The sequence below is a fragment of the Gymnogyps californianus genome, chromosome 1, assembly GCF_018139145.2.
Source record: "Gymnogyps californianus isolate 813 chromosome 1, ASM1813914v2, whole genome shotgun sequence".
Lineage (NCBI taxonomy): Eukaryota > Metazoa > Chordata > Aves > Accipitriformes > Cathartidae > Gymnogyps > Gymnogyps californianus.
In genome coordinates, this window is record NC_059471.1 from 143,137,146 (window position 1) to 143,161,157 (window position 24,012).

The 24,012-nt window shown below is 40.2% G+C and overlaps 1 protein-coding gene across 1 annotated transcript in view; it reads left to right on the forward strand.

The window, feature by feature from the left end:
* Positions 1-24,012, forward strand: part of ITPR2 (inositol 1,4,5-trisphosphate receptor type 2) — a 268,298-nt gene that overhangs the window by 174,709 nt on the left and 69,577 nt on the right. The window contains exons 38-43 of the mRNA XM_050915600.1: positions 13,626-13,734; positions 16,029-16,216; positions 17,547-17,730; positions 18,326-18,582; positions 19,502-19,702; positions 21,661-21,771. Of these exons, the coding sequence (XP_050771557.1) occupies positions 13,626-13,734; positions 16,029-16,216; positions 17,547-17,730; positions 18,326-18,582; positions 19,502-19,702; positions 21,661-21,771 (1,050 nt within the window). The remainder of the gene's footprint in view (positions 1-13,625; positions 13,735-16,028; positions 16,217-17,546; positions 17,731-18,325; positions 18,583-19,501; positions 19,703-21,660; positions 21,772-24,012) is intronic.

The window sequence follows — 24,012 nt, forward strand, 5'->3', positions numbered from 1 at the left end:
GGTAGGTGACGTCCGTTGCTCTTCCCTTGTCCACCAATGCTGTAACCCCATTGTAGAAGGCCACCAGATTTGTCAGGCATGATTTGCCCTTAGTGAAGCCATGTTGGCTGTCACCAATCACCTCCTTATCTTCCATGTGCCCTGCCATAGTTTCCAGGAGGATCCACTCCATGATCTTGCTGGGCACAGAGGTGAGACTGACTGGCCTGTAGTTCCCCGGGTCTTCTTTTTTTCCCTTTTTAAAAATGGGGGTTACGTTTCCCCTTTTCCAGTCAGTGGGAACTTCCCCTGACTGCCATGACTTCTCAAATATGATGGATAGTGGCTTAGCCACTTCATCCGCCAGTTCCTTCAGGACCCACGAATGCATCTCATCAGGTCACATGAACTTGTGCACCTTCAGGTTCTTTAGATGGTCTCAAACCTGATCTTCTCCTACAGTGGGCAGTTCTTCATTCTCCCAGTCCCTGCCATTGCCTTCTGCAACTTGGGCGGTGTGGCTGGAGCACTTGCCAGTGAAGACCAAGGCAAAAAAGTCATTGAGTACCTCAGCCTTCTCCATATCCCGGGTAACCAGGTCTCCTGTTTCCTTCCGGAGAGGGCCCACATTTTCCCTAGTCTTCCTTTTTTCACCGACGTACCTATAGAAGCTTTTCTTGTTGCCCTTGATGTCCCTGGCCAGATTTACTTCTATCAGGACTTTAACTTTCCTAACCTGATCCCTGGCTGCTCGGACAACTTCTCTGCATTCCTCCCAGGCTACCTGTCCTTGCTTCCACCCTCTGTAGGCTTCCTTTTTGTGTTTGAGTTTGTCCAGGAGCTCCTTGTTCATCCATGCGGGCCTCTTGGTGTTTTTGCCTGACTTCCTCTTTGTTGGGATCCATCACTCCTGAGCTTGGAGGAGGTGATCCTTGATTATTAACCAGCTTTCTTGGGCCTCTCTTCCCTCCAGGGCTGTATCCCCTGGTACTCTACGAAGCAGATCCCTGAAGAGGCCAAAGTCTGCTCTCCTGAAGTCCAGGGTAGCGAGCTTGCTGTGTGCCTTCCTCGCTGCCCTGAGGATCTTGAACTCCACCATTTCATGGTCACTGCAGCCAAGGCTGCCCTTGAGCTTCACATTCCCCACCAGCCCCTCCTTGTTGGTGAGAAGAAGGTTCAGCATAGCACCTCTCCTCGTTGGCTCCTCTGTCACTTGGAGAAGGAAGTTGTCATCAACACATTCCAGGAACCTCCTGGATTGCTTATGCCCCGCTATGTTGTCCCTCCAACAGATATCGGGGTGGTTGAAGTCCCCCATGAGGACCAGGGCTTGTGAAGGTGAGGCTGCTCCTGTCTGTCTATAGAGGGCCTCATTTGCTCAGTCTTCCTGGTCGGGTGGCCTGTAGCAGACCCCCACTATAATGTCACCTGTCCCTGCCCTCCCTTTAATCCTGACCCGTAAGCTCTTGGTCGGCTCCTCATCCATCCCCAGGCGGAGCTCCATGCGCTCCAGCTGGTCATTGACATAGAGGGTGACACCCCGTCCTCGTCTCCCCTGCCTGTCCTTCCTAAAGAGCCTGTATCCTTCCGTTCCAACACTCCAGTCATAGAAGCCATCCCACCACGTCTCCGCGATGCCAATAAGATCATAGCCCTGCAGGCGTGTGCACGCCTCTAACTCCTCTTGTTTATTCCCCATGCTACGTGCGTTTGCATAGAGGCATTTAAGTTGGGCCCCCGATGAAGCTGACTTACTGGCTGGAATTCCTCTGTGCTGCTCTTCAGGTGCTCTCCTGCTGACCTGTGATCCCTCTCCAGGCTCTAGGCATCTATTGCTGGCACTGGCATCAAACTGGTAGGAGTGGGATGGATTGAGGTTCCCCTCCCCTGGCAACTTTAGTTTAAAGCCCTCTCCCTTTCATGGAGGTATGCTAACTAAATGCAGCAGCAATGCTGCATTCAGAACAGAGGATTTTACTAATAATCAGAATAGCATAAGCTGTGAATTATGTAGCCCCTAAGACTGTTGGTGGGTTTTGTTTTGTATTCATTCAGAGCACTGACTGGCTGGCATGTGTATACAGTCTAATTTCTAGTTATTGGAACTGTAAAGTTCATCTTGGTTTTCATAATGCCATTGAGCCCTAATGTTGGGATGTTGCGTGGCATTTATCAGAGATGTCATTAGTGGGGATATCAGTACTCTTGAAACACAGTAGAAAAAATTGCAGTCAGTTATAGGACCTCCAGAGCAGGTTTTCTGCAGGCTCACCGTCAATCTATGCTGTACTTAACAGCTCTAAAGAAGCATATGACATTGTATTTCCATAGCTACATGCTGTGCATGTAGGAACATTCCAGTGATAATATATTTCTCCTTGGAAGCAATAGAAATTTAGGCATTATAATGGCAACAGCTTCATAATAAATGTATACTAAAATATATTATGATGAAACAGCTACTGCACATGTGCAGCAATCTTATCTGTGACATAAATAACTCAGCAATTTTAGCAAATATTAAATATAAAGGGGCAATTTAATATTATGGGTGAACAGCTTGCATATTAAATTTTATATAAACATGAATCCATCTTTTAGTTGTGCGAATTTGAAAAGCTGAGACAGCCTCATGAAAACGTGTCTTCGTCTCCCCCTTGTCTCTACCTTTGAACAGCTGATTTAATTTCGAGCAAATTTTGGTAATTTTTTTCAACCAATTCTAGAGTAGCTTTAATTTGGGATTTTTTTCTGTTCAACCTAGAAGAGAACTTTTTCTTGATCTTGTGAAACTTAGCATTTAGAAATTGCTGTTGCTCCTAAAATAAGATGACAGCTAAGAAGCTGTTGAGCTCTAGCATGACAGCTAATATACCTCCGAAAGTTATTAAAAACAAAATGTTACTCTCAACAATGTTTCAGTTTCATTCAGCAATTTTGGCTAATAGAAACAGTTTATGAAACTTCTGCTGCAGTGTTACGCAGTCAGAATTATTTCCATGGCACTCTTCAAAGGGCGTTACTAGGTTTATTTGTTTGAACTGATGAAATCTTAGACTCCAAGAGTAGCAAGCTAATATGGCCTCTAATTTAAGAGAGAAGATTGAGAACTGCTTTGAAAACAGAGAAGTTTTTCTTAGTAAAAGATGCCTTCAAAAATCAGAATGTCTGTCTGTCATTTGGAAGAGACGCTCTGTTATAAAAGCCTCAGATCTGCCAGGAAAGACCAGCTCCAACACCAAGTCACTGCGGTTTTGTGAATCAGGAGATAAAAGCCAGGATATACCCTGAATGACCCTGGCTAGGTGCTTAGCCTGCTCACTTATTAATGACATCAATGGGAGTTGAGGTAGCTTGGCCTAACCTAGGGTGTGAACCAAGACTTGATTCCTCATTCGTGGGGAATAAACCTGCTAAATGCTTTTTTCCAGCCTCCCGAGGAATTCAGTGCTCAGGTTGTCCTAGAGCCTAGCTCTTCCACGTGGCAGCACAGCCTTTGCCAGAGCAGAAGCAGAGCTCAGGTCCTCAATAACTTTGTTTTAGTTGTAAGATTACCAATTTCTTGTACTTTACCAAGGGATCCTTTCCTTCTAGTGTGGCCTTACCTCGTAATCCTGGATCACCATTAATTCTTAGTTACTTGGGCTCCGTTGCTGGCAGTGGATGTGCTGATTTGCCGTTTGAGGAAGAGGAGATGCGGCGCTTTGCGACAATAGCCAAGTGTCAGCAGCTATGTCCTTGCTGGGAGTCAGTAGCAAGGATCTGAGCTCCTCTTAGCATGCAGTATCAACAAATCTGTTGGAGGAGGTTGCTTAATATTTACTTGATATTTACCACCTCTGGCAATCAAAGTCATGAGTCAGGCTCCTAAAAATGATGAAACTACTTTGGTTAGGTTTCTTAACGATCAAAAACTCAACAACATATTTTAGGGTTTTTTCTTTTTGTTTTTCTGGCCTTCTAGCTCTGGCCACACAGTTTTCACATTTCCAAGTACTATTCCTGGGACCAGGAGCACTAGAAATTATGTGTGTGTGGGGGGGTGGTTTTTGTTTTGGATTTTTTTTTTTTTAATGTGAACTGGATTTTTTATACAAGCACATGACTCTAGGTGCTGAACTTAAAGCGCCAGCTATCGTGAAAAGAATAGTACAGTTGGGAGAGTTGGCATTAATGGAAAACTCCCAATTGAGGTTACTGGAAAATCATTCAAACTACTACTTTTTTTAAAACCGGGGAACGTGAATTATAAATATTTTTAAATTATCCCTGTCAAAATGCATAGCTAATAAAGACTAAGTGCTAGATTTGTAGTGTTGTCTAACTTTGTTCTACTTTTCTGTTAGTCTGAAATGCCTCCTAATTTCATAGATATAGTGAAATCAGTGCAGTAGCTGGCTTTACTCCAGATGGGAATTGTTCTCCTCTGCTTAGAAATGGAGGAAGATGCTTTGTTTTCTTTACCGTGCTGTGCAGCGTTAAGCAAAGGGAGAATCTGCCTATCACTGCAAGTAGCACTTAGGACACCTCACGCTGTATCTTCACCCCATCCAGACTATTCTTTTGAGCTGATGTGTGCTCATTTTCCAGCAAGGTAGATGCTAAGACTATGTTTCCATATACCATTGATAACACTGGCAGTTTAAATATTGCTGCTGACCTGAACTGCCACAAGGTTGGCTTCCTTTAGCTGTTTCTGTTTTGCTGCATGGATAGGAGCTGCTTAAATATGTTTTGACCAGCTGTTTTCCTTTGCAGTAGCCACAGTCTGTGCCAGATTATGGGAGTGCAAACTCACTTGGCCCAGCTTTGTATGTTGGCCTTTCAAGAATTTAAAGTAAATTCAGGTCTTTCCTTTTAAGCTATTTAAGGCCTGATTTTGTACAGTCTTTAGGCACCGAAAAGTGCAAGTATACTTGGAGGTAGACACACACACACATACGGTTTTCTCCTTAATGCCTGAAGTCCAAGAAATCAGCAATAATTCGGTATCTGTTTTCATCTAAGAATGCAATGGATGTTTATCAGAAGCGTCAGGTGTGTTGGTCATTTTGTCAGGCTAGTTCTTGGGTCACTATAGATAGGGTTGCTGATCGTTGTCAAAAGCACATGTGTAAATCATGGGAGAACAGAATCTGGCATTACATGTACTGAACGTAGTGGTGTTCAGGCTGGAATGAGTGGCATTAGAGGAAAAATGGTTGGTTTTGATGAGGTCTCGGGATTGTTTTGAGACAAGGCACATGTCCATGATTATTTTGCAAGGTAGTAAATGCTGAGAATTAGTTTCTTTTAATATCACCTTTTTTTTTTTAAGTAATATAGACACACAGAGCAGTTCTAGCTGACTAATTACTATTACCTGGGAATATTTGTATATATTGGAGAAAGTGGCACAGGACACAGTTTAATGACATTTCCACAGTAAAACCCCAAACCATGAAGTACTCATTTGGTATTGATACAACCCAGAACTCATGTCAAATCCATTGAAAAATTTCCAGAGGCCTGGTAACCTGGATTGCAAAATAATCCTGATAACCTGGTTTAGAAAATGCATAGGTTCCTTCAAACATAAGCAGTGACATGAGTACCTGGAATGCCTTAGAGCAAATTCTGAATTTCTGAAGTGTCTTCATCAATCTTTACCGGTAGACAAGGATGAAGTTGAGAAATCAGTGGAGCTGGTGATGGGTAAAAATGAGCTGGTGATGGGTAAAAATGAGCAGGTGAAAACTGAAATACAGAAGTGCCTCCTGAGCCACTTTGAAAATCCTACTCCAACAAGTGAAGATCCTAGCATATCTAATTCAAAATAGGACAGGCAGTATGTCTGCAGTGCATCCCTTATCTAGGAAATCAGGTATCTGTAATGCTTTGGCTTTGAAGTTCAACATAATAGCAACACGGTGAAACAGAATAACATAATAAAAATGCTATTTGGCCACTTCTGTTATTTTTCCCTAGCTACCTGTTTCAAATTGCTCTTAAAACGTCAAAGCACAGTAGTGCTCATAAGTATGCATCTGGAAATTAAGTGTCTGTTTTGGTAAATATTCACATTAGGACACTTCGGGGTAAATTTTTCTTCCAGAGCATGGGGAGTTCCACACAGAAATCCTGTTAACAAATAATAGGATTTGTGTGCATAACTCCCTGTGCATCACTTTGAAAGTTTACCCCCTGCAGCATAAGAGTTAGATAATTTTAGTCTTTGAAAATCATGCTTTTCAGATCTGGTCTTTTTCTGCAGTATGTTATTGATGGTGCAGTCATAAATGCTTCTGAATAATCGTGATCAAATCTTACATTGTTTTCTTTCAGTGGTGCAGAACTTGGGTTATTGTGCATCTCAATGCTTTGTCTTGTACTGGAGAAAGTTGCAAAGGAAAAATTACATAGGTGCAAACATGATCTGTTTTGTAAGTGCACAATTTATGACTACAGATGGAAACCATATAACCAAATGAGCAACAGGACAAGTGACAGATACTAACAATAATATTTGCCCACAACAAAGACCTGTTCTATATCTACAAATGTATACATACATATGTAGAGATCTTATATTTGGACAAAAAAAAAGACATTTGACAGCAAGTAATATTTTATGGGCCAATAGTAAAATTTTATAATACACAAAATCAAACTGTATTTTAAAAATGTTTTCTTCTTAGTCTAAGTCTGAATGCCCCAATGCTGAGGTTTTCACTAACGCAAACAGTTTTTCTCTCCTGCTGTATTCATAGTGGAGACACTTTTTAGAGATACTGCCAAAAAAATCTTTCTTTTAATACAGCGCTTTCCTGAGTTTCTTCAGGGTGCAAAATTGGACAGTTACCAGGCAAAAACTGGTTTTCTTGCAATGTGTCCAGTATTCTTTTCACTATCCATATTGAAAATAGACTGGCGATAGCATTTGTTTTGCAATATTTTGGCACTTAAGCTTTCAGCTTTCTGTGGAACCTGGAACTGCAAAGGAAAGAAGAATTAAAAGACTGCTAAAAAAATAAACTACTTTTTAAAACCGCTGTAGTTTGGTTTTAGAGGAAGGTCATGCTTGTGGTTCTTTATCTGAACCTGTTAATGAATCTCTGCACTAGTTACAACCTCAGGTTTATCAGTTAGCATTTGTGATGTAGGCAATTTGTATTAAGACGAGTGGGATTAATACCGGATTTGTGTAGGATTGAACAATGGCACATTTAAAATGTGGGGTGTCTCTGCCTAATGAGAGACAGCTGAGAGGTGTGGGTGGCCAGTTCTGCTCTCCTAGGAGAAATGTGTCATGAAGTCTGGTGCATATTTTGTTTTTTTTCTTTTTAGAGTTGTATAAAAACTTTTGCCAGGCAAAGTACGTGTCTGCTCCTTCTCCTACTGAAGTTGCTGGCAAATCTCCCATTGATTTTAGTGGGAGCAGAGCTGGACACCAGCTGGACCCAACCTCATATGTAAAAGTGCTTTTTTCCTGGGGTGAATAAATGCCCCAGTGTGCAAATAACTCTGCTGTTGGGTGTCATATTTTATTGGTGAAAATATATCAGTTTCAACTATCAGTTGGCTATAAAAACATCTTGTTGCAAAAAGATCAAACCCAGGAAAAAGCTCACTCTGTGTAAAAACAAACAAACAACCCACCAAAACAAACAACCTCCCCCAACTCGTGAGCTCCCTGGAAGTTGCTGGCATCATGAAGACAGAAATTTTCCACTTTGTGGACATAGTAGGAGTCAAGACTCTGGGGCTGTCTTCCAAGCTCGTGCTTATGCAACACTGTGTGTGTGGTAGCTGTGTGCCTCAGTTGATCCATTTTGGAGATGAGAAGATGTCTGTGCCATCTTACATTTCAAGAGCAGGTTGAATCATAATTTAAAGGGTTATGAAACTTCCATGCATGGTATCTTCAGAGAAGCCACTTGCACAAAACTGCTTCTCCTACCATGTTTTGTCTCTAAGGGAAATAAGGGAACAAAATAGTTTGAAAATGGGTGAAAAACAACAAAAAAAATCATCCTGAAGCAGACACTCAGACCAAGCAGCATAGAAATTTCATTTATAAATGATGAGAAGAAATGTGTAGAAGTAGGTGTTTTTTAAACAGCCTTCATAGAAAGCCAGGCTTCTAACCTCATCTATATTTACTACAGGAAAAGGTGGCATGATGTCTTCATAGATTATGTGAGATGACATATTTTTGTCACCCAGCTTGTTCTCCTAATGTAGACCACAAGATCTTCAAATAGTTTGTCTGAGAAGCCACCTAGTCGTGATTTAGTAACTGCCAGCAATAGAGACTATCACACCTCTTCTTAAGCTGTTCCAATAGCTAAATGCCATTACTGTTATATAAAATAAAAATAAAAATCATAACCCACAGACTGAATAACCCAGCTGCCTCTTCCTCTTCTCTAGCTGAATTTCTCTGTCTTGAGCTTCTCAGCAGTGTGTCTTACACCTTTATCTTGTAGATTGAAGTCATCCATTATCAGATTTCTCATGTAGATAGTCAGAAACAGAGTTCATGTAGTTCATGTTTAGACTGATAAGCTCAATAGATTGAAAGCCTTGAATTTCTGATGAGAAGGCATGTTTTATTCTCTAATCACTCTTGTGGAGCTTCTCCAGACCTAATCCAATTTGTCAGCGTTCTTCTTGAATTGTGGGCACCAGCTTGTGATGCAGTATTCCTACAGTAATGTGCCCCTGCATGTGGAGAAGTAAGATAGTCTCACAAATCCTACATAATAGCTCTTGTTAATCCTTTCCAGAATTGTGTGATTTTGGGAGGTGTTAGTCCACTGATTTTTCTCCGAGACCTTCCATTCTTCCCCAGAGTCATGGCCTCCTAGAACAGAGTCCTCCATTTTTTGCTGTTCTGCATTTTATTGTTATTACGTCTATAACTAGACGTACAGAGGTTTGGACATAATGAGGCTCATATTGTTTGCTAATAAATGATGCCTAAATTGTTATCGGTGACTTGACCTCATCCCCTTTTCTTCTTGTGTCCTTTCTAAACGCTATTAATAATTATTTTCTGTATTCTTCCATTTCATTGAAAAAAAAATCAAGCAGACAGTAAATACTCCATGAGGTTGCCTGTTAGAAGCCCATACACTCATTTATGATTTCTTGCTTTAAATTGCATGTTGAATTCTGTCAGTCACTTAGCTGTTAGGCCATTTGATAACTATCTTTGTGGGGCTACTTAATCAAGAATTTTGCTTTACAGGATTGTGTCAAACCACCAATTTATCAAACTTTACCAGAGTGATATTTTCATTATTAGCAAAACCAGAAGATAATCTTCAGAAGTTTGAGAAGGTCTATTTTTCTTAAACCCGTATTGAGGCAATTATTACAACACGATGCCAGTATTATAACTGCCATTTGTTTATAGTAGCTTCCTTTAATTTTGTGTTAATGGAGCTCAAAATCAGCCATTCCTTTGTTTTTCCCAGAATTGATATCAAACTCACTGCAGTGGGTTTGATATCAGTAAAACGTATAAGAAGTACTCCCATGTACTTTTTTAAGAGTATTGTTGCTCGTTAGATTTCTCCCAGTTCTCTAGGTTTTTGTATCTGTTCCAAACTTTCTGAAAACCCGTATTAGTAGACCAGAGATCCTAGCCAGCTCCTCTTTTATATTTGGCTGCAAGTTATTCAAATCTGAAGATTTAACATGCTTAATTTTCATGCATCCTCCTGGATTAATACTGAAATATACTCACATCTTCCACTGTATCATAGAAATATTTGTTGGACGTGGCTGCCTTTTCTGTGTTATCACTGATAATCTGAGCATCTCCACTTCATTATTTTAATGTAGAGTGAAAACCAGAAGATATCACCAGAGCATCTAGTTCAGCCTTCTGAACATCATAAATATCATTCCAATTCCTTAAGAAATGTGCAAAGTTATATAAGACAGGACAAATAATTTTTGGCAGCGTTGTACAGTGAGCTGGTGCTGATGCAGGTATCCACGATAAGCCTTACGTACCTCTCTCAGCCATTGCTTCCTTGCGCAGAACACCCCATCCTTATGTGGAACCAGCCTTTTGCAGGCTCAGAGAAGGAAAGTGAATAAATCATTGTATTAAGGCATTTAAATCAAGTTTAAAGACCAATTAGTTTAATGAAATACGGACCGAGAAAACGTAATTTGTTTGTGTCTACATGTTCCTATTGGAATAAATTTTCCCTATTGGAAAGTTTTATCTGTCAATCCCTAGCTATTTAAAACTGCAACAACAATAACCAGTTGTTGCTTTCTTGTGTCCTCAGTCTTTATCCTAGCTTTTGTTAGAGACAATACAGTGGTATTCATGGGTAACAATAAGACTGTTATGTTTCATTGTGTTTTTTTCAAAGCTATACAATGTTCTAGCCATTATAGAAGGACTGCAGTCAGCTGAGCGATGTTTACATGCCACTTCCATACCCTAATAAGAGGTATAAAAGAAAGTGTATTGTAGCCAGCAGGGGAGAGGTTCAGCTTGGAATGTCAGGATTTTTGCCACATGTAGAAACCTAGTTGGGGAAGATAGCACTGTGCTGCCTAGTGTGCTTTTATTTTTGGCCTCTGCTTCAGTAACATGAGTGTCAGTAATACTTGCTGCAAACTGCTTATTCATGCTACTGCTGTCATCATTTGCTTTTCGGCAATATTAACTTTGTGGCTATACTAACTTAGGAAACCGTTTACAGGGACATCAGTGGCGTGGCTGTCTCACTTGCCCTGGCAGCAGTTTGTCTCATCCACATGATGGGGCTGTTCTTGACTATGTTTTTTGGCATTCCCATAAAAGCATACCCAGACACCTACACCAGCGGGATCAGCACTTTTTCTGGAAGCAGGGTCTTTCCAGCATTTTCTAGCACAGTTACATGCTGGAGATGACAGGTGTTTCTGATACATTGCATGAGCATTTGCGCATTTCTCAGCTCCGGTTCATACAGCTGGCCTCTTCTGCTCTTTGTAGTGGCAGCTAATTTCACAAGGCTCGGGGAAGTCGTATGGCTGCCCAAGGTCATCACGAAGGGGATGAAGATCCCGAGCTTGCAAATGTGTAGTCTGAGTCTGAGGGTGCATTTTCAGCACAGCTGTCAGGCAAAGCACAGGTTCCACCACATTTCTGCTTTTCAAACATGATGTCCTTGACTTTTGACACTTTGGCTTCTGAGAACTGTAAGTGTTGTCTGGATTCGTGGGAGGTTGAGAGAGGAGTGAGAGAGAGTAGGAATCCTAATAATTAAGACTTGCTCCTTGAGACAAGAAGTGAAGTCCGTGCCTTAGTTTGGATATGAGTGGAGCAGGATTCCCCTTTCCATAGCCAACTGGAGAAGCATCTTCATATCACTGCTCCTCCTGGTGTCTTTGAAGTTAACGAGGCAGGAAGAAGATCTGAGATGTGCTAACAGTTACTCGCTTCCCAGCAGTAAGACCCAAGTGCTAAATCATTCCGATTATTAGTCAAATGCTATTTCATGGTCTTAAACATTCTTCCTGATAAAATAAAGGCTGTTTTGATTGAACAATAAAGCTTGTGACCACGGGTATTATTCTTAACTATATATAGATGTCTTTTGGTGTTTCTTCCCGTGACTGCACTGTGACTGTTTATATAATTTACCATGGCGCTCTGTTAGTCATCAACAGACTGCATAGATTGCTGGTTGAGAATGTTGCCTCAAGCCGAGTGGTTAATCAAGTGGTATGGCAAATGCCAGCCTTTCTGATTAAAAGATCTTGTCTCAATGCAGTGCCCATTCTGGATCAGGTCCTAGTCTGGAGTTAGGAAGGGTTTCTGCTCTATGATCTTATTTGTGTGATAGGATTTTATGATTCTGTGATATATATACCTGAGAGAGTTTGAAAAGGGACTTCATCCTGGTTCTTAGTCCATCTTTATCAGTTCTGGTGGGAACTTTTTTCTCTTCAGTAATACGTTTGTGTTCTTCAGGAGATGAGGAAAATGAGGTTCACTTTCCTCTAAGATGCTGGATTTTGGTCACAGCTAGAGACAAGATGTTGAGCAGGAGGAGCTGGTGCTCTAAGCCATCTCAAAATCTCTTCTGAGCTTGATTAGTGTACCTTGTCCATGCATGCAGGGTTAAACCCCATCACAAACTAGGCTGGGAAGGAATCTGTCCCTGTGTGAGGTCCTCAGAGACTTCTGGTTCTTTGTCTTCCTCTGTAGTGTAGAGCATGCTGGCTTAAGCTCACCTGGAAAATCCACCTAATAAATTCCCTGGCACTGCAGATGTGTAGGTGATGCTTTTTATTTTTCTTGCAGCCATTGTATTTATAGCTTTTGATGTTTTACTGTAGGCCTTGTACTTTTCTTGGCTGCTTGAGGGAACTCTGTATAGACTACTATCAAATTAAAACATGAAAATGCAAGAACTAGGAAAGACTGGCTGTTTTGTGTTGTCAGGCTACATGTACAGAATACTGCATTCTGGCACTTGTTTGAGGTGGACAAGCCCGTTGTCTTTGAGGTCCATGAAGCAGTGAAGCCCCACTGTGGCGTGTGGTTGCTCTTGGAAATATTGCTAAGTTAACAGAAGTGGGAGTGTGAGCAGTGCTTCTTGAGGTGTGTCTGGTTACTTCCCCACTGCTTGCTGTCTGTGGTGCCCACAGAGATGTTTTGATTGAAAAGTTGACTGCTGCACTAATGTGCAGGTGCTGGTGAGCTGGTAAGTACTGAGAATGCTTCTGGTGCACATATTTTTAAGAACCGTTTTTCATTAAAACCAGTAGGTGAGTAAAAGTAAGGAAGAAGTTGTCCCATTTTACTGCCAAGCTGTTGAAATGAACAATTTTTCCCCTTCTGTGGTAATCATCAGAGACCTTGCCATACTCTTTTCTTTGTAAAATCTTAGGTTACACATACACCTACAGTTGTTGTGTCACCTTCTGCCTCTGTAAAGCTGAGTGTTGACTGCAAGTGTTCCCAGGAGAGAGAAGGCAAAATAAAAATGCTAAGTAATTGGTACCCCCGACTCTTAATTCAATGTGTCTTGTGTTGCAGAACATAAACAAAATGAAAGGGAAGATCTTCAGAGAGCTGCATGCAAATTTTGACTGGTTGTGGGTTTGGAAGTAAAGGAACAAGGAGATACAGAGAATGCTTTTTAAGCTATTCTATCAAATGTCATATCTCTGTTTTAATATTTCATGTGATGTGGCTTCTTTCAGATGATCAGCTGGATTATCTGAGATCAGAGAAAAGGGGGTGATACTACTCAGCTGCAGAAAATAGGAAGAAAGTACTGCCATGGCAGGGTAGGGCACAGACACACTGACTGCAGAGCATTGGCTCTTTGAACTTGTTTCAATATCCACATCTTACAGATAGCTAGTAAGAATTATTGAGGTGGAGGTATTTTGTTTATAATCAATAAGTTTAAAAGAAACTTCAAAGGAAGTTTATACAACAGTATTTTAGAATTCTTCCCATGAGTTTTGTTAGATAAGACCATTAGATGTTTGTTGTCTGGACAACTTTACTACTTGTATGCTTACTAATTGTAATGGAAAGACCTAATAAATTATGTATCTATGTTAAACAGCTTGCTTTTTAAACAAAGGAATTTGGCCACACTCTCATTTCTTCTATTTTTATCTTTCTGTTAAAGGGCAACACTTTAAGGAAAATACTCCTATATCGCTACTTTAAAGGAGAATATGGAAGTGGTATGAATGGGCCTCTGTCTGCCAGCTACAGCAAAACTGCACAAGTGGGAGGTAAATCAACACAGATCATTTAAAGAGAACAAAATTAGCAGCACCATTTTTTCTAATAGGCACATTGGAAATGCTCCAGGGATTCAGCTGGTAAATAAATGAAACACGTTCTGTAACCAGTTAGAAGAGAGGTAGTATCAGACTTTTCCTATTTTTAAGTTGCAGGCACTTGTCTCAGATGGCTGGTGTGCATTTGGCAGTACCGAAGTAGGGACTTTCCCCATACCCCCCAATCAATCATTCAGGGTCCACTTGGTAACACCATTTTAATTTGCCAGTAAATCCACATCCATAAATTCAGCAAAGCACAAAACATTTGAACAAAGATGTTGCTGTTTCTGGAAACTAAAAATTTTTTTGAAAGTCCAGATCCTTTATTGATATATGAAAAAAGTAAGATATAAGGAAAAACTTCTCAGAAAGATACTGGTTAGGCAATGGAACAGATTTCCCCGAGAGGCTGCAGAATGTGTCAGTTCTTGTTACAACTTTACCGGACAAGACTGACGAACCTGCTCTAACTACCATGAGCAGGAAGTTTCAGTAGATGATCCCTGTAGGTCCCTTATAACCTAATTTTTTGTATGATTCTGTTATAGAAGCCATGGGAAGTTGCTGTAAGGTGGTTTCTAAGAAAACCCCAAATAATGTATGTCATAGGAAATGAGGCAGAAGCTAGGTATAGAGCCAGGTCAAAATACTTGCCATTGCATTTTCAGTGTATATTAAAGGCATGCCCAGATTTGTGGGCATTTCCAAATGTTACCCAACTGATCCTCCTTGACTATTTCAGTGTAGACACTGGAAATGTTTACAGTCTTAGTACCCTGTACACCAAATTTTGCTCCCTAACAAACAGGAGAGTAAAGATTTATTATTTTTTTAGTTCTCTCTCTAGAAAGTGTGTGTGTGTGTGTGTGTGTATAGATACGTGTGTGTGTGTGTATGGCTTCATCACAAACAAAGTCTGAACCATTTTAATCAGTTTAATCAAAGCAGTACTGACTGATTAAAGCAGTACTATATTTTTCCTAATGAAGTAGATGCAGTTACATCTGTATAAAAGTAAATATAGCAGGGAAGATTATAATCTGTGATAATAAAAGATGATTGATTTAATGAGCTAATACAATTTAACAAAATTCTTTAAAACCACACCTTTAGTTTGGATTAACTCAAGTCTCTGTTCTTAAAGAACGTCATCATGATGTTAATGGTCTAGGAGTTATATTGGCAAAAGCATTTAGCTAGAAGGTCATACCCGTAACCAGAGTGGATTTACCAGTACACAATCTTTGTATAGATTAGGCCTGAGACTGAAAAGCAGGTTTAAAAGTTGTCTCAGAGCACTGACCATACACGCAGTTTAGCATATGCAGCAGTGGAAATAAAAAAGGGGTTCAGTGGACAAATTAGGGTCATTTCCAACTTCTTTGTTGTCTGAATATCATGACAGCACAATGGTTTCGGGTTTTGTTTTATTTCTTATTCTTAGAGCCTAACATTGCAGTTTCAGACAAAAACCTTGTTTGTATCAAGGGGAATTTTGGGAATTTTGCCTGAAACAGAATTTCAAAATTAAATTTATTACATTGCTACTGTGTGCATGTGCTGGTTTTGGCTGGGATAGAGTTAATTTTCTTCATAGTAGCTAGTATGGGGCTGTGTTTTGGATTTGTGCTGAAAACAGTGTTGATAATGCAGGGATGTTTTCGTTATTGCTGAGCAGTGCTTACCCAGGGTCAAGGCCTTCTCTGCTTCTCACACCACCCCACCAGCGAGGAGGCTGGGGGTGCACAAGAAGTTGGGAGGGGACACAGCCGGGACAGCTGACCCCAACTGACCAAAGCGATATTCCATACTGTATGATGTCATGCTCAGCATATAAAGCTGGGGGAAGAAGGAGGAAGGGGGGGATGTTTGGAGTGATGGCATTTGTCTTCCCAAGTAACTGTTACGCATGATGGAGCCCTGCTTTCCTGGAGATGGCTGAACACCTGCGGGCCGATGGGAAGTGGTGAATGAATTCCTTGTTTTGCTTTGCTTGTGTGCGTGGCTTTTGGTTTACTTATTGGACTGTCTTTATCTCAACCCACAAGTTTTCTCACTTTTACTCTTCCGATTCTCTCCCCCATCCCACCAGGGGGGGAGTGAGCGAGCGGCTGCGTGGTGCTTCGCTGCCGGCTGGGGTCAAACCACAACAGTGCATAAGACAAATTATTATTACTAATAGATTCATTTTCATATACGTATGTGAAACAAACATGAATGGTATGTATTTGTCTAATTTGCAGGTGGATTTTCAGGACAAGACTCAGATAAGTCTGGGGTAACCATGTTTGATATTCAGTGCCTTCTGGATAAAGAAGGTGCATCAGAACTAGTCATAGATGTTATAGTAAACACCAAAAATGACAGAATTTTCTCAGAAGGCATTTTGCTTGGTATTGCGTTGCTTGAAGGTGGAAATACGCAAACACAGGTACTTATTTCGTTTACTTATTCAGATACTGATTTTCAAATGCATGTAGTCTGGAGACAAATAAAAAGAACCTTTTTGCTGTGAGTTCTGTGAAAAGTTTATCACTATAATATGTATCACTATAATACAAATGTAAATATACCCTGTTATTATGCAATATCTTATAGTGTAGACTCTTCAATAGAAGAAAACATTTTTTATCTGTCCTTTTCTGTGTAGCACAGTGCTTCTTTTAATCTAGTCTTTGCCACATGAGCATTTTCTCCAGTTAGTTCATATCTCTCTTTGTAAAATTAAAAATTACAATACTTTCAAGTTTATAATAGCAGTAAAATTAAGTTATTTTCTGGAAACGTTTAGGGACGTTTATCAAAATCTCCAAAGAGAGAAAAACTGGCCGTTTGAGACGACCAATATCCCAGTCCATAGAAAATAACTGCTTTAAACTACAGATTCTAGTTTTTGTGAATGATATCCCTCTCACCCAACTTTAGCCAAATAAGATGATTGTTTATTCTTACTCTATGATCAGCAGAGTTATCATAAGAGAGGAGAGATGCTATGAATCACTCCCTGCATTTCCCCGTATCACATCATTACCTGTGAAGGGAGCCTAAATAACCAACTTGTACCTCATTGCAAGACTGTAAAAGTTAAATGAGAGGAATCCCATGCTGTATCTTTATTCTGTAAAAAAGATAATACAATCTGTGACCCTTAGAGAGTGTCAAGAAAATGTTAAAGAAGGGAGATTTTGTTGCAGCTTTCTAAAATGAATTGTTAAGGGCTGTAAAAGGCTTTTACTTTAAGATAGAGTTTGTAAACTGTTGAAAATGGTACTCAGCCTGCTTGACAGTAATACTAAGGGACTGGACTTAATAACCTAAAATATTAATTCCAACTCTGTGTGAAGCACAAAAATTTTATGTAATCTAAGCTATAATATTACACATTAGATGTTTCATGCTTCTTCTTGTTGTTACATAATAACAATTACTTTTCACTATTACTTGTAGATGGAATATTCCAACTCTAGAATGCCTGCAGAAATGGAGAGTGTCACAAAGTAATTTAACTTCAAGTGTAATATTGTGACATTTTAAAGATTGCAAATAGCAGTGTTCACCATTTTATCCAAATTCAAAAATGTTGTCATCAATCTTTGTTACCAGCCTTGTATATCACTTTGTGAAAGAACTGGTCAGGCAGTGGCCAACATTTGTTTTGTGTAAGTGAAGTAATTATTCATCATTTGGTTCACAAAAAATAGTGTATTTTTGTATTTCTTCTTCCTTAAAAGATTGATATCTAAAGAATATATTTTTTGCAGTATTCGACTTACCAGCAACTGAAGGAGCAAAAAAAATCGGAAAAATTCTTTAAAGTCCTGTACGACCGCATGAAAGCTGCTCAGCAGGAGATACGGTCGACAGTGACAGTGAACACTATTGATTTGGGGAGCAAAAAGAAAGATGATGATAGTGACCTAACCATATCTGTTCCCAAAAAGAGAGGTAAGGAGGCACCCATGTAAAAGAAGGGAGAAGTGCATTATATTCAAACCGCATGTACTGCACCTCTGATACTATGCTGCGTTGATCAATAAGCTTTAATATTAATCATTGCTAATTCGCATCTTTTGCCTGTTTTTCTCTAAATTATAGGCCATCTCTTAAGCTGGTTACAAGGAATTAGCTTTGATGAAATCAGTGAAGCTATGGCAGTTTACACCAGTAGAAGATATAGAACCGTATTTTTAGAGAAGCAGAAGTAGAGGCTGCTGCTAATGGGGTGATTTCACAAGAGCAAGCGCAGGAACTGATTTCCCACCCTGTGGTCCTTCCATTGTTCTCATCATTTATTGTATATGGGAGAGAAATAGTAGGGCTTTCTGTTTTAATGTTCTGTTTCACTCTGGTTTGTGGTTTATTTGGAACATGCTATCCCGGCATGAATGTTGCTTTGATATTCTTTGTAAGTTGCCTAGAGGTCTTCGAAAAGTTAGGCACCAACAAAGAAAAAGTTGCATTCATTATTATTGTTTTCTTATTGTTTAATCAAATGAGGAGGAAGAGTTTCAAAAATGAAGGAAAATTATCTTCTTTTCAGTAAAGGATTCAACCCTGCATCTGAAAGAGGGTATGAAAGGGCAGTTAACAGAAGCATCTTCTGCAACATCCAAGGCTTACTCTGTGTATAGAAGAGAAATGGACCCAGAAATAGATCTTACGGGCTCAGGAACAGATGCTGCAAATGCAGAAGAGAAGTCCACAGAAGAAGCAATCATGAGCCCTGCCATTGCAATCATGCAGCCAATATTGAGATTTCTTCAGCTGCTGTGCGAGAACCACAACCGAGAGCTCCAGGTAAAGTGTTTTTGAGCTGAGCTCCAGAAGAAGTATTACAGGAGCTGGAACTTCATAAGGGAAGAAAAACATGCCTGTGCTTAGCTCCTGTTACAGAATAGGGGTGTCTAAAATGTTGTTCTTTCGGTCCAAGGGATAAAATAACCCTTTTCAAGAACCACTTGCATGCTGAGCTCATGTTTCTGTCCTGAGAATTGCTTGGGGGCCGCAGCATAGCCACATGGAATTGAGAAGTGTCTACATGTCCCTGTTAGTATGGTTTCTGTGCACAAATGGTGGATCACTTACCACAGGCTTGAAGACCACAGGAAGTTTCTGGGCAAAGTTTGGGTACTGCTCTTTTCCCTAGGTATTACGATTGAAGGCTTTAAGATGCTACGTGTGTCCCTGGTATTGGTTCCTCTGGTAGAAATTACTGTCCCCATAGCAACCTTTGCAAAATGAATTTTCTGCAAATATACCTCAGTGCCGTGTCCAGCAGCCTCCCTTAAAGCACTGTTGGGGGTGGTTTGAGCTAAGCTACCATTCTGCACTGACACTGCCAAGGAGCAGTCGTAATGTGCCACCGTACCTGCTCAGCTGTGGGGCAACAAGCTTCCAAGAGAAGGGTCGTAATAGATGGATGGGGGCAGGTGTGCAGGACATATATAAGACATTTAAGGCCAGTGCAGATGTTTGCAAAGTTCACTTTCCTAAGCCCTCCTTTCTCTACTTATTTAATCAGATAATAGTTCTCAACTGCTGCGCTGAGGCATAATATGTTTTCTACAGTGTAGCGTACTTCAGTACCTAAGGTACAGTGGTCATGTGGTTGTAAATTGTACCCTTCAATATTTTCATGAAAAAAGACGGTGTTTGACTTCACTCTAACCCTCTCTCCTTTTTTTTTTTCCTGGTGTTTCTTTTCGCCATCCACCAGAATTTTTTAAGACATCAGAACAATAAAACAAATTACAACCTTGTTTGTGAGACCCTTCAGTTTTTGGACTGTATCTGTGGAAGCACGACAGGTGGGCTGGGCTTATTGGGCCTTTACATCAATGAGAGGAATGTGGCTCTTGTGAACCAGACACTGGAAAGCTTGACTGAATATTGCCAAGGTCCATGCCATGAAAACCAGGTAGGGCTCAGATAACTTCTGGATGCAGAAGAGTATACCTGAATGTATGGTATGTGTTTGCTTATCATAAACCCTTCAGTGTTCTTAATAACATAATTTCACTTGTAACTGCTATGACTAGGCTTAACATGTTTCAAGCTTTCATAAGGCCTGAGCAATGCTTTTAAGTCAGAACTCAAAATAGACTCTTCCTGTAGTATGTCTGCTTACATGGAGGGTTTCCAGTCCTTTTGGAGAGAGTTTAAGGTCTTACGTCAGTGGGTCCATGGCTTAAGCCTCACTTTGTGAGACTGGATTTTGAGTCACAGTTGTGGAAGTACATTGCAAACATAATTTTGTTTTCTTTGTTTTCATACATTTTGCCTTTGCTGGTGTTTATATAGGTTGCTAACATTTACTTTCCTTAATTCACATAACTGCCACAAAGTTTAACTTGCTATCCTGCTATACTACCTAGCAGCATCTTTAATTATATCAGTAGTGAAATGGATGGGACTAAAGACGATGCTTCTAATCTTCTGTGCCTTGCTTGGTGCAGTCTTTTTAAGTCATATAGCTGTGACTTTTGGTAGATGTCTCTTTAGTGCCGTGCTGAGGCAGTATAGAAAGGTAAAGAATGTAGTTACATGCTGCTATATTTGATCTGAAGAGAACTGTAGTAAAGTTGTCACGGTGGATGAAATTGCAGAATTTTTACGATGGATTAGCAATGGGAAAATTGCAGTGGGCGAAATTACAGAGGCAATCTATTCTTGATACTAGAAATAGCTGAAGAAATACATGCAGTATTAATGCTACTTCATTAACGTGCACAAATGAAGTGTAAAGTGCTATTATTGCCATTGCTGGTAATCAACTGCCTTTACTTAATACTTTAAAAACAAACAAACAAAAATCCTTTAGTGGACTAAATTTTAAACAGTCATATTTGATCCACTAATGAATGGGAAAAACATCTGTAAAAAAAGAATAATTACAGGACTGGAGATGAAAAAAAAATACATGTTTCAAGTTAACGTGTTCTCCAACAAGTTTACTTGAGGAGCACTGGAGGAATGCTGATAGTGGAAGGGAATGATTAGTTACACTTTATTACTTAGACCTACCTACTGGGAAGTCACTGAGGATTTGAGTTATGCTTGTTTGCACCAACTGCAAGTCTAATTCAGTGTATTTCAGAGGCAAATGCTCCACACTCTCATTTTCATTTTTTCCTTCTCTCTGTCTTTCTGAAAACTTCTCCGTTCCTATTGTCCTGTAAACCTGCTAGAAGAAAAAATACCATAGGGTTTTGTTTAACGGACACTTATTTACAAGGCTTAGAAGGCCCAGGACTCCAGTTGTAAAAGCATTTGGGAAGTACCATTGGTCATAATTACAGTTTTGAATTCCATGTCCAGAAATGTCCTTCTATGCAGAACATGTCCAGACGCATGTAGAAAACGTTAATCTTCGCAAACAATTCATGCTATAAGGGCGATATTAATGCTGGTTGCTGAATGCAAATTAAGAATTTGAGTGTGCAAATTTGATTGTGCCTACGTTCAAGCATGTCCTTTATGTCTCTGCATGTGTGTTCAGCTGAATCTGGCAGTGCTCCTGTGGGCTGCTCTCTGTAACTTGTACCACTTGGTGCCAAACCCTGCATAATTCACTGCAAGCATATTTTAGTTTGCACCACCTTTTTTCCGGCTGTGTACTTCACTACTGGCAGTGTTGGAGTTAGTTCTGTACTACACAAGTCTTCCCCAGCACCTCTTGTGGCACGTTTTCAGGCTGCTCTGCTTTGGCTGGGAGGTTCATTGCTGTTACAGGGTCTTTCAAGTTCTGGGTCCTTGTTTTGGAAATTTGCTGATGTGTGTATTCTCCCTCTCCCTCCCTCCGCCCGTCCCGTCTCCCTCTTTTTCCCCCTCCTTCCTTCCCTCTCCCCCCTCCAACTCCCTTCTGTTATTTTTCAGACTTGCATAGCCACCCATGAATCTAATGGAATTGATATTATAATTGCACTCATCTTGAATGACATAAACCCTCTTGGCAAATACTGCATGGACTTGGTGCTTCAGCTAAAGGTACAGTAAATGTAAATTTGTTTATTTAAATTTGAGTAATAATAGAAGACATACCTATGCAAGAGCTCTAGGCAGCCTGACATTTACTTAATCTTACCATAGCATAATATACTCAGCAGCCTTTGAGAACAAATGTTGCAAATTAATTCAGCTCAGCTTCTGAATCCTTATCAGGCCCTCTACCACAGGCCTTTTGACCCACTGTTGTGTTTGGGAGTATGCCCTCAGATTTTTTTAAAGAAATCCTATCAGACAGACATGACATAGCTAGCATGAAGAGTCTATATTGTGGGCATAAAATCTCACAGGGCTGATAAATAGCAACACTGTACAGACATTTAACAAGGCAGGCATTCTCTGTACATACTGAACTCTTAAAAAATTACTTGAGAAGGAGATGGTGTGAAAAAAGAGTAATATATCAGATGATCTGTAATGTCAAATAAAGCTGAAAACAAGGTTAAAGTAAATTGTATTTTATTTCCCTTCTCAGTGTCCTCTGAGGGTGAGGACAAAGTGTAGAGTGGGAAGGTGAAGAGTAGAGTGGGAGGGCCTGTAATTTTGTTTTGTATTCTGTGGAGAGTTAGATAGGCTCGTAGATAAGTTTCTCCAGTCTGTGTGCCATTGCATTCAGAGGGGAGCTCTGCAGCTATACTGTTTGCCAAGTAGGGTAGAACTTGTTCAGGGGGAGCCTTGGGTTATTGCCTTTTCTTGCCTTCCGAATGAAGTATTTCCATTGCAGATGGTCTGTTTCCTCCCCAAAACCAGCAAATACTTTGTGGTAGCTGCATTGCATCATATTGGCAATGTTATGGATGTCTAATAAAATAATTAATATAGCTATATATCATGTACAATGAAACATTGAATCAACAGTGCTTTACACATGATTTTAATAACTGTAATTACATTTTTGAATGGCAATGTAATTCAGGCCCCCCTCAAGCAAAACACTTAAGCAGACGTTTAACTTTGAACATGCAGACAGTTCTTTTGAAGTCCAAATTTCAGTCTCTGTAAAGACCTAGCTACAGTAACTCCAGTGCCATTTTGATTTGCCATTATCATGAAGCTAGCAAATGCTTGTAGAACATCTCTTCTATGTAATAACCAAAAATAGATTTTAGAGACATTGCTGCAAGGACCAGTTTGGCCCTGTTCACAGGAGGCTATATATGGCTTACTCTTACTTAAATAGCAAAAATTGCGGTGAATGATACCAAAGATTCAAACAGTGGAAATTATTCTGATTTTACAGAATCACAGAGTCATTTAGGTTAGAAGGGACATCTTGAGGTTATCTTGTCCAATCTCCCTGCCTAAGCAGGGTCAGCTAGAGCAGGTTTCCCAGGACCGTGTCCAGTTGAACATCTCCACAGTTGGAGACTCCACAACCCATCTGGGCAACCTATTCCAATGTTTGATCACTCTCACAGTAAAAAAGTGTTTTTTTTGTGTTTAGATGGAATTTAATGTGTGTCTTAATTTGTGTACATTGCCTCTTGTCCTCTCACTGGGCACTGCTGAGAGGAGTCTGGCTCCGTCTCCTTCATTCCCTCCCATCAGGTATTTATACACATTGATAAGATCCCTCTGAGCCCTCTCTTCTCCAGGCTGAACAGTCCCAGCTCTCAGCCGCTCCTTATATGAAAAGTGCTCCATTCTCTTAATCATCTTTGTGGCTTTTTGCTGGACTCATTCCAGTAAGTCCATATCTTTCTTGTACCGGGGAGCCCAGAACTGGACACAGTGCTGAGCCAGATGTGATGTCAAGAATTAGATCCAAATTAAGAAGTTACTGGTTTTTATTTTGAGTGGCAACACATTGAAATAATATAGCACTGAGTTTACCAGGTAATGTTTAACATTGACAATCTGTCAGTGTTCATAGGCAATTCTGAAGTTGCAAATACATAAATTTTGCAGTGAAAATACAGAATGCAGAGTATATAGGCCCACACACTTACATATACAAACAAGCTCAGACACTGTTTTCAGGGAACATTATATGTTGAACTCATATCCCCCAACCAAAGCAAAGGCAATGCAGAATTATATTTTCCCATGCCATCTTAATTTAGCTTGTTTTGCACATAGTTTGTGATGTGGTATTTAATTACATCTTCATGGATTATATTTTAGACTGGACTCCCGAATCATTTAGTGAGCAGGGTAGACAGTGTTCACTGAGTGCACAGATGGCCAATGTTCTGTTCTGCCTTTTGTTATTTTGAGTGTGAC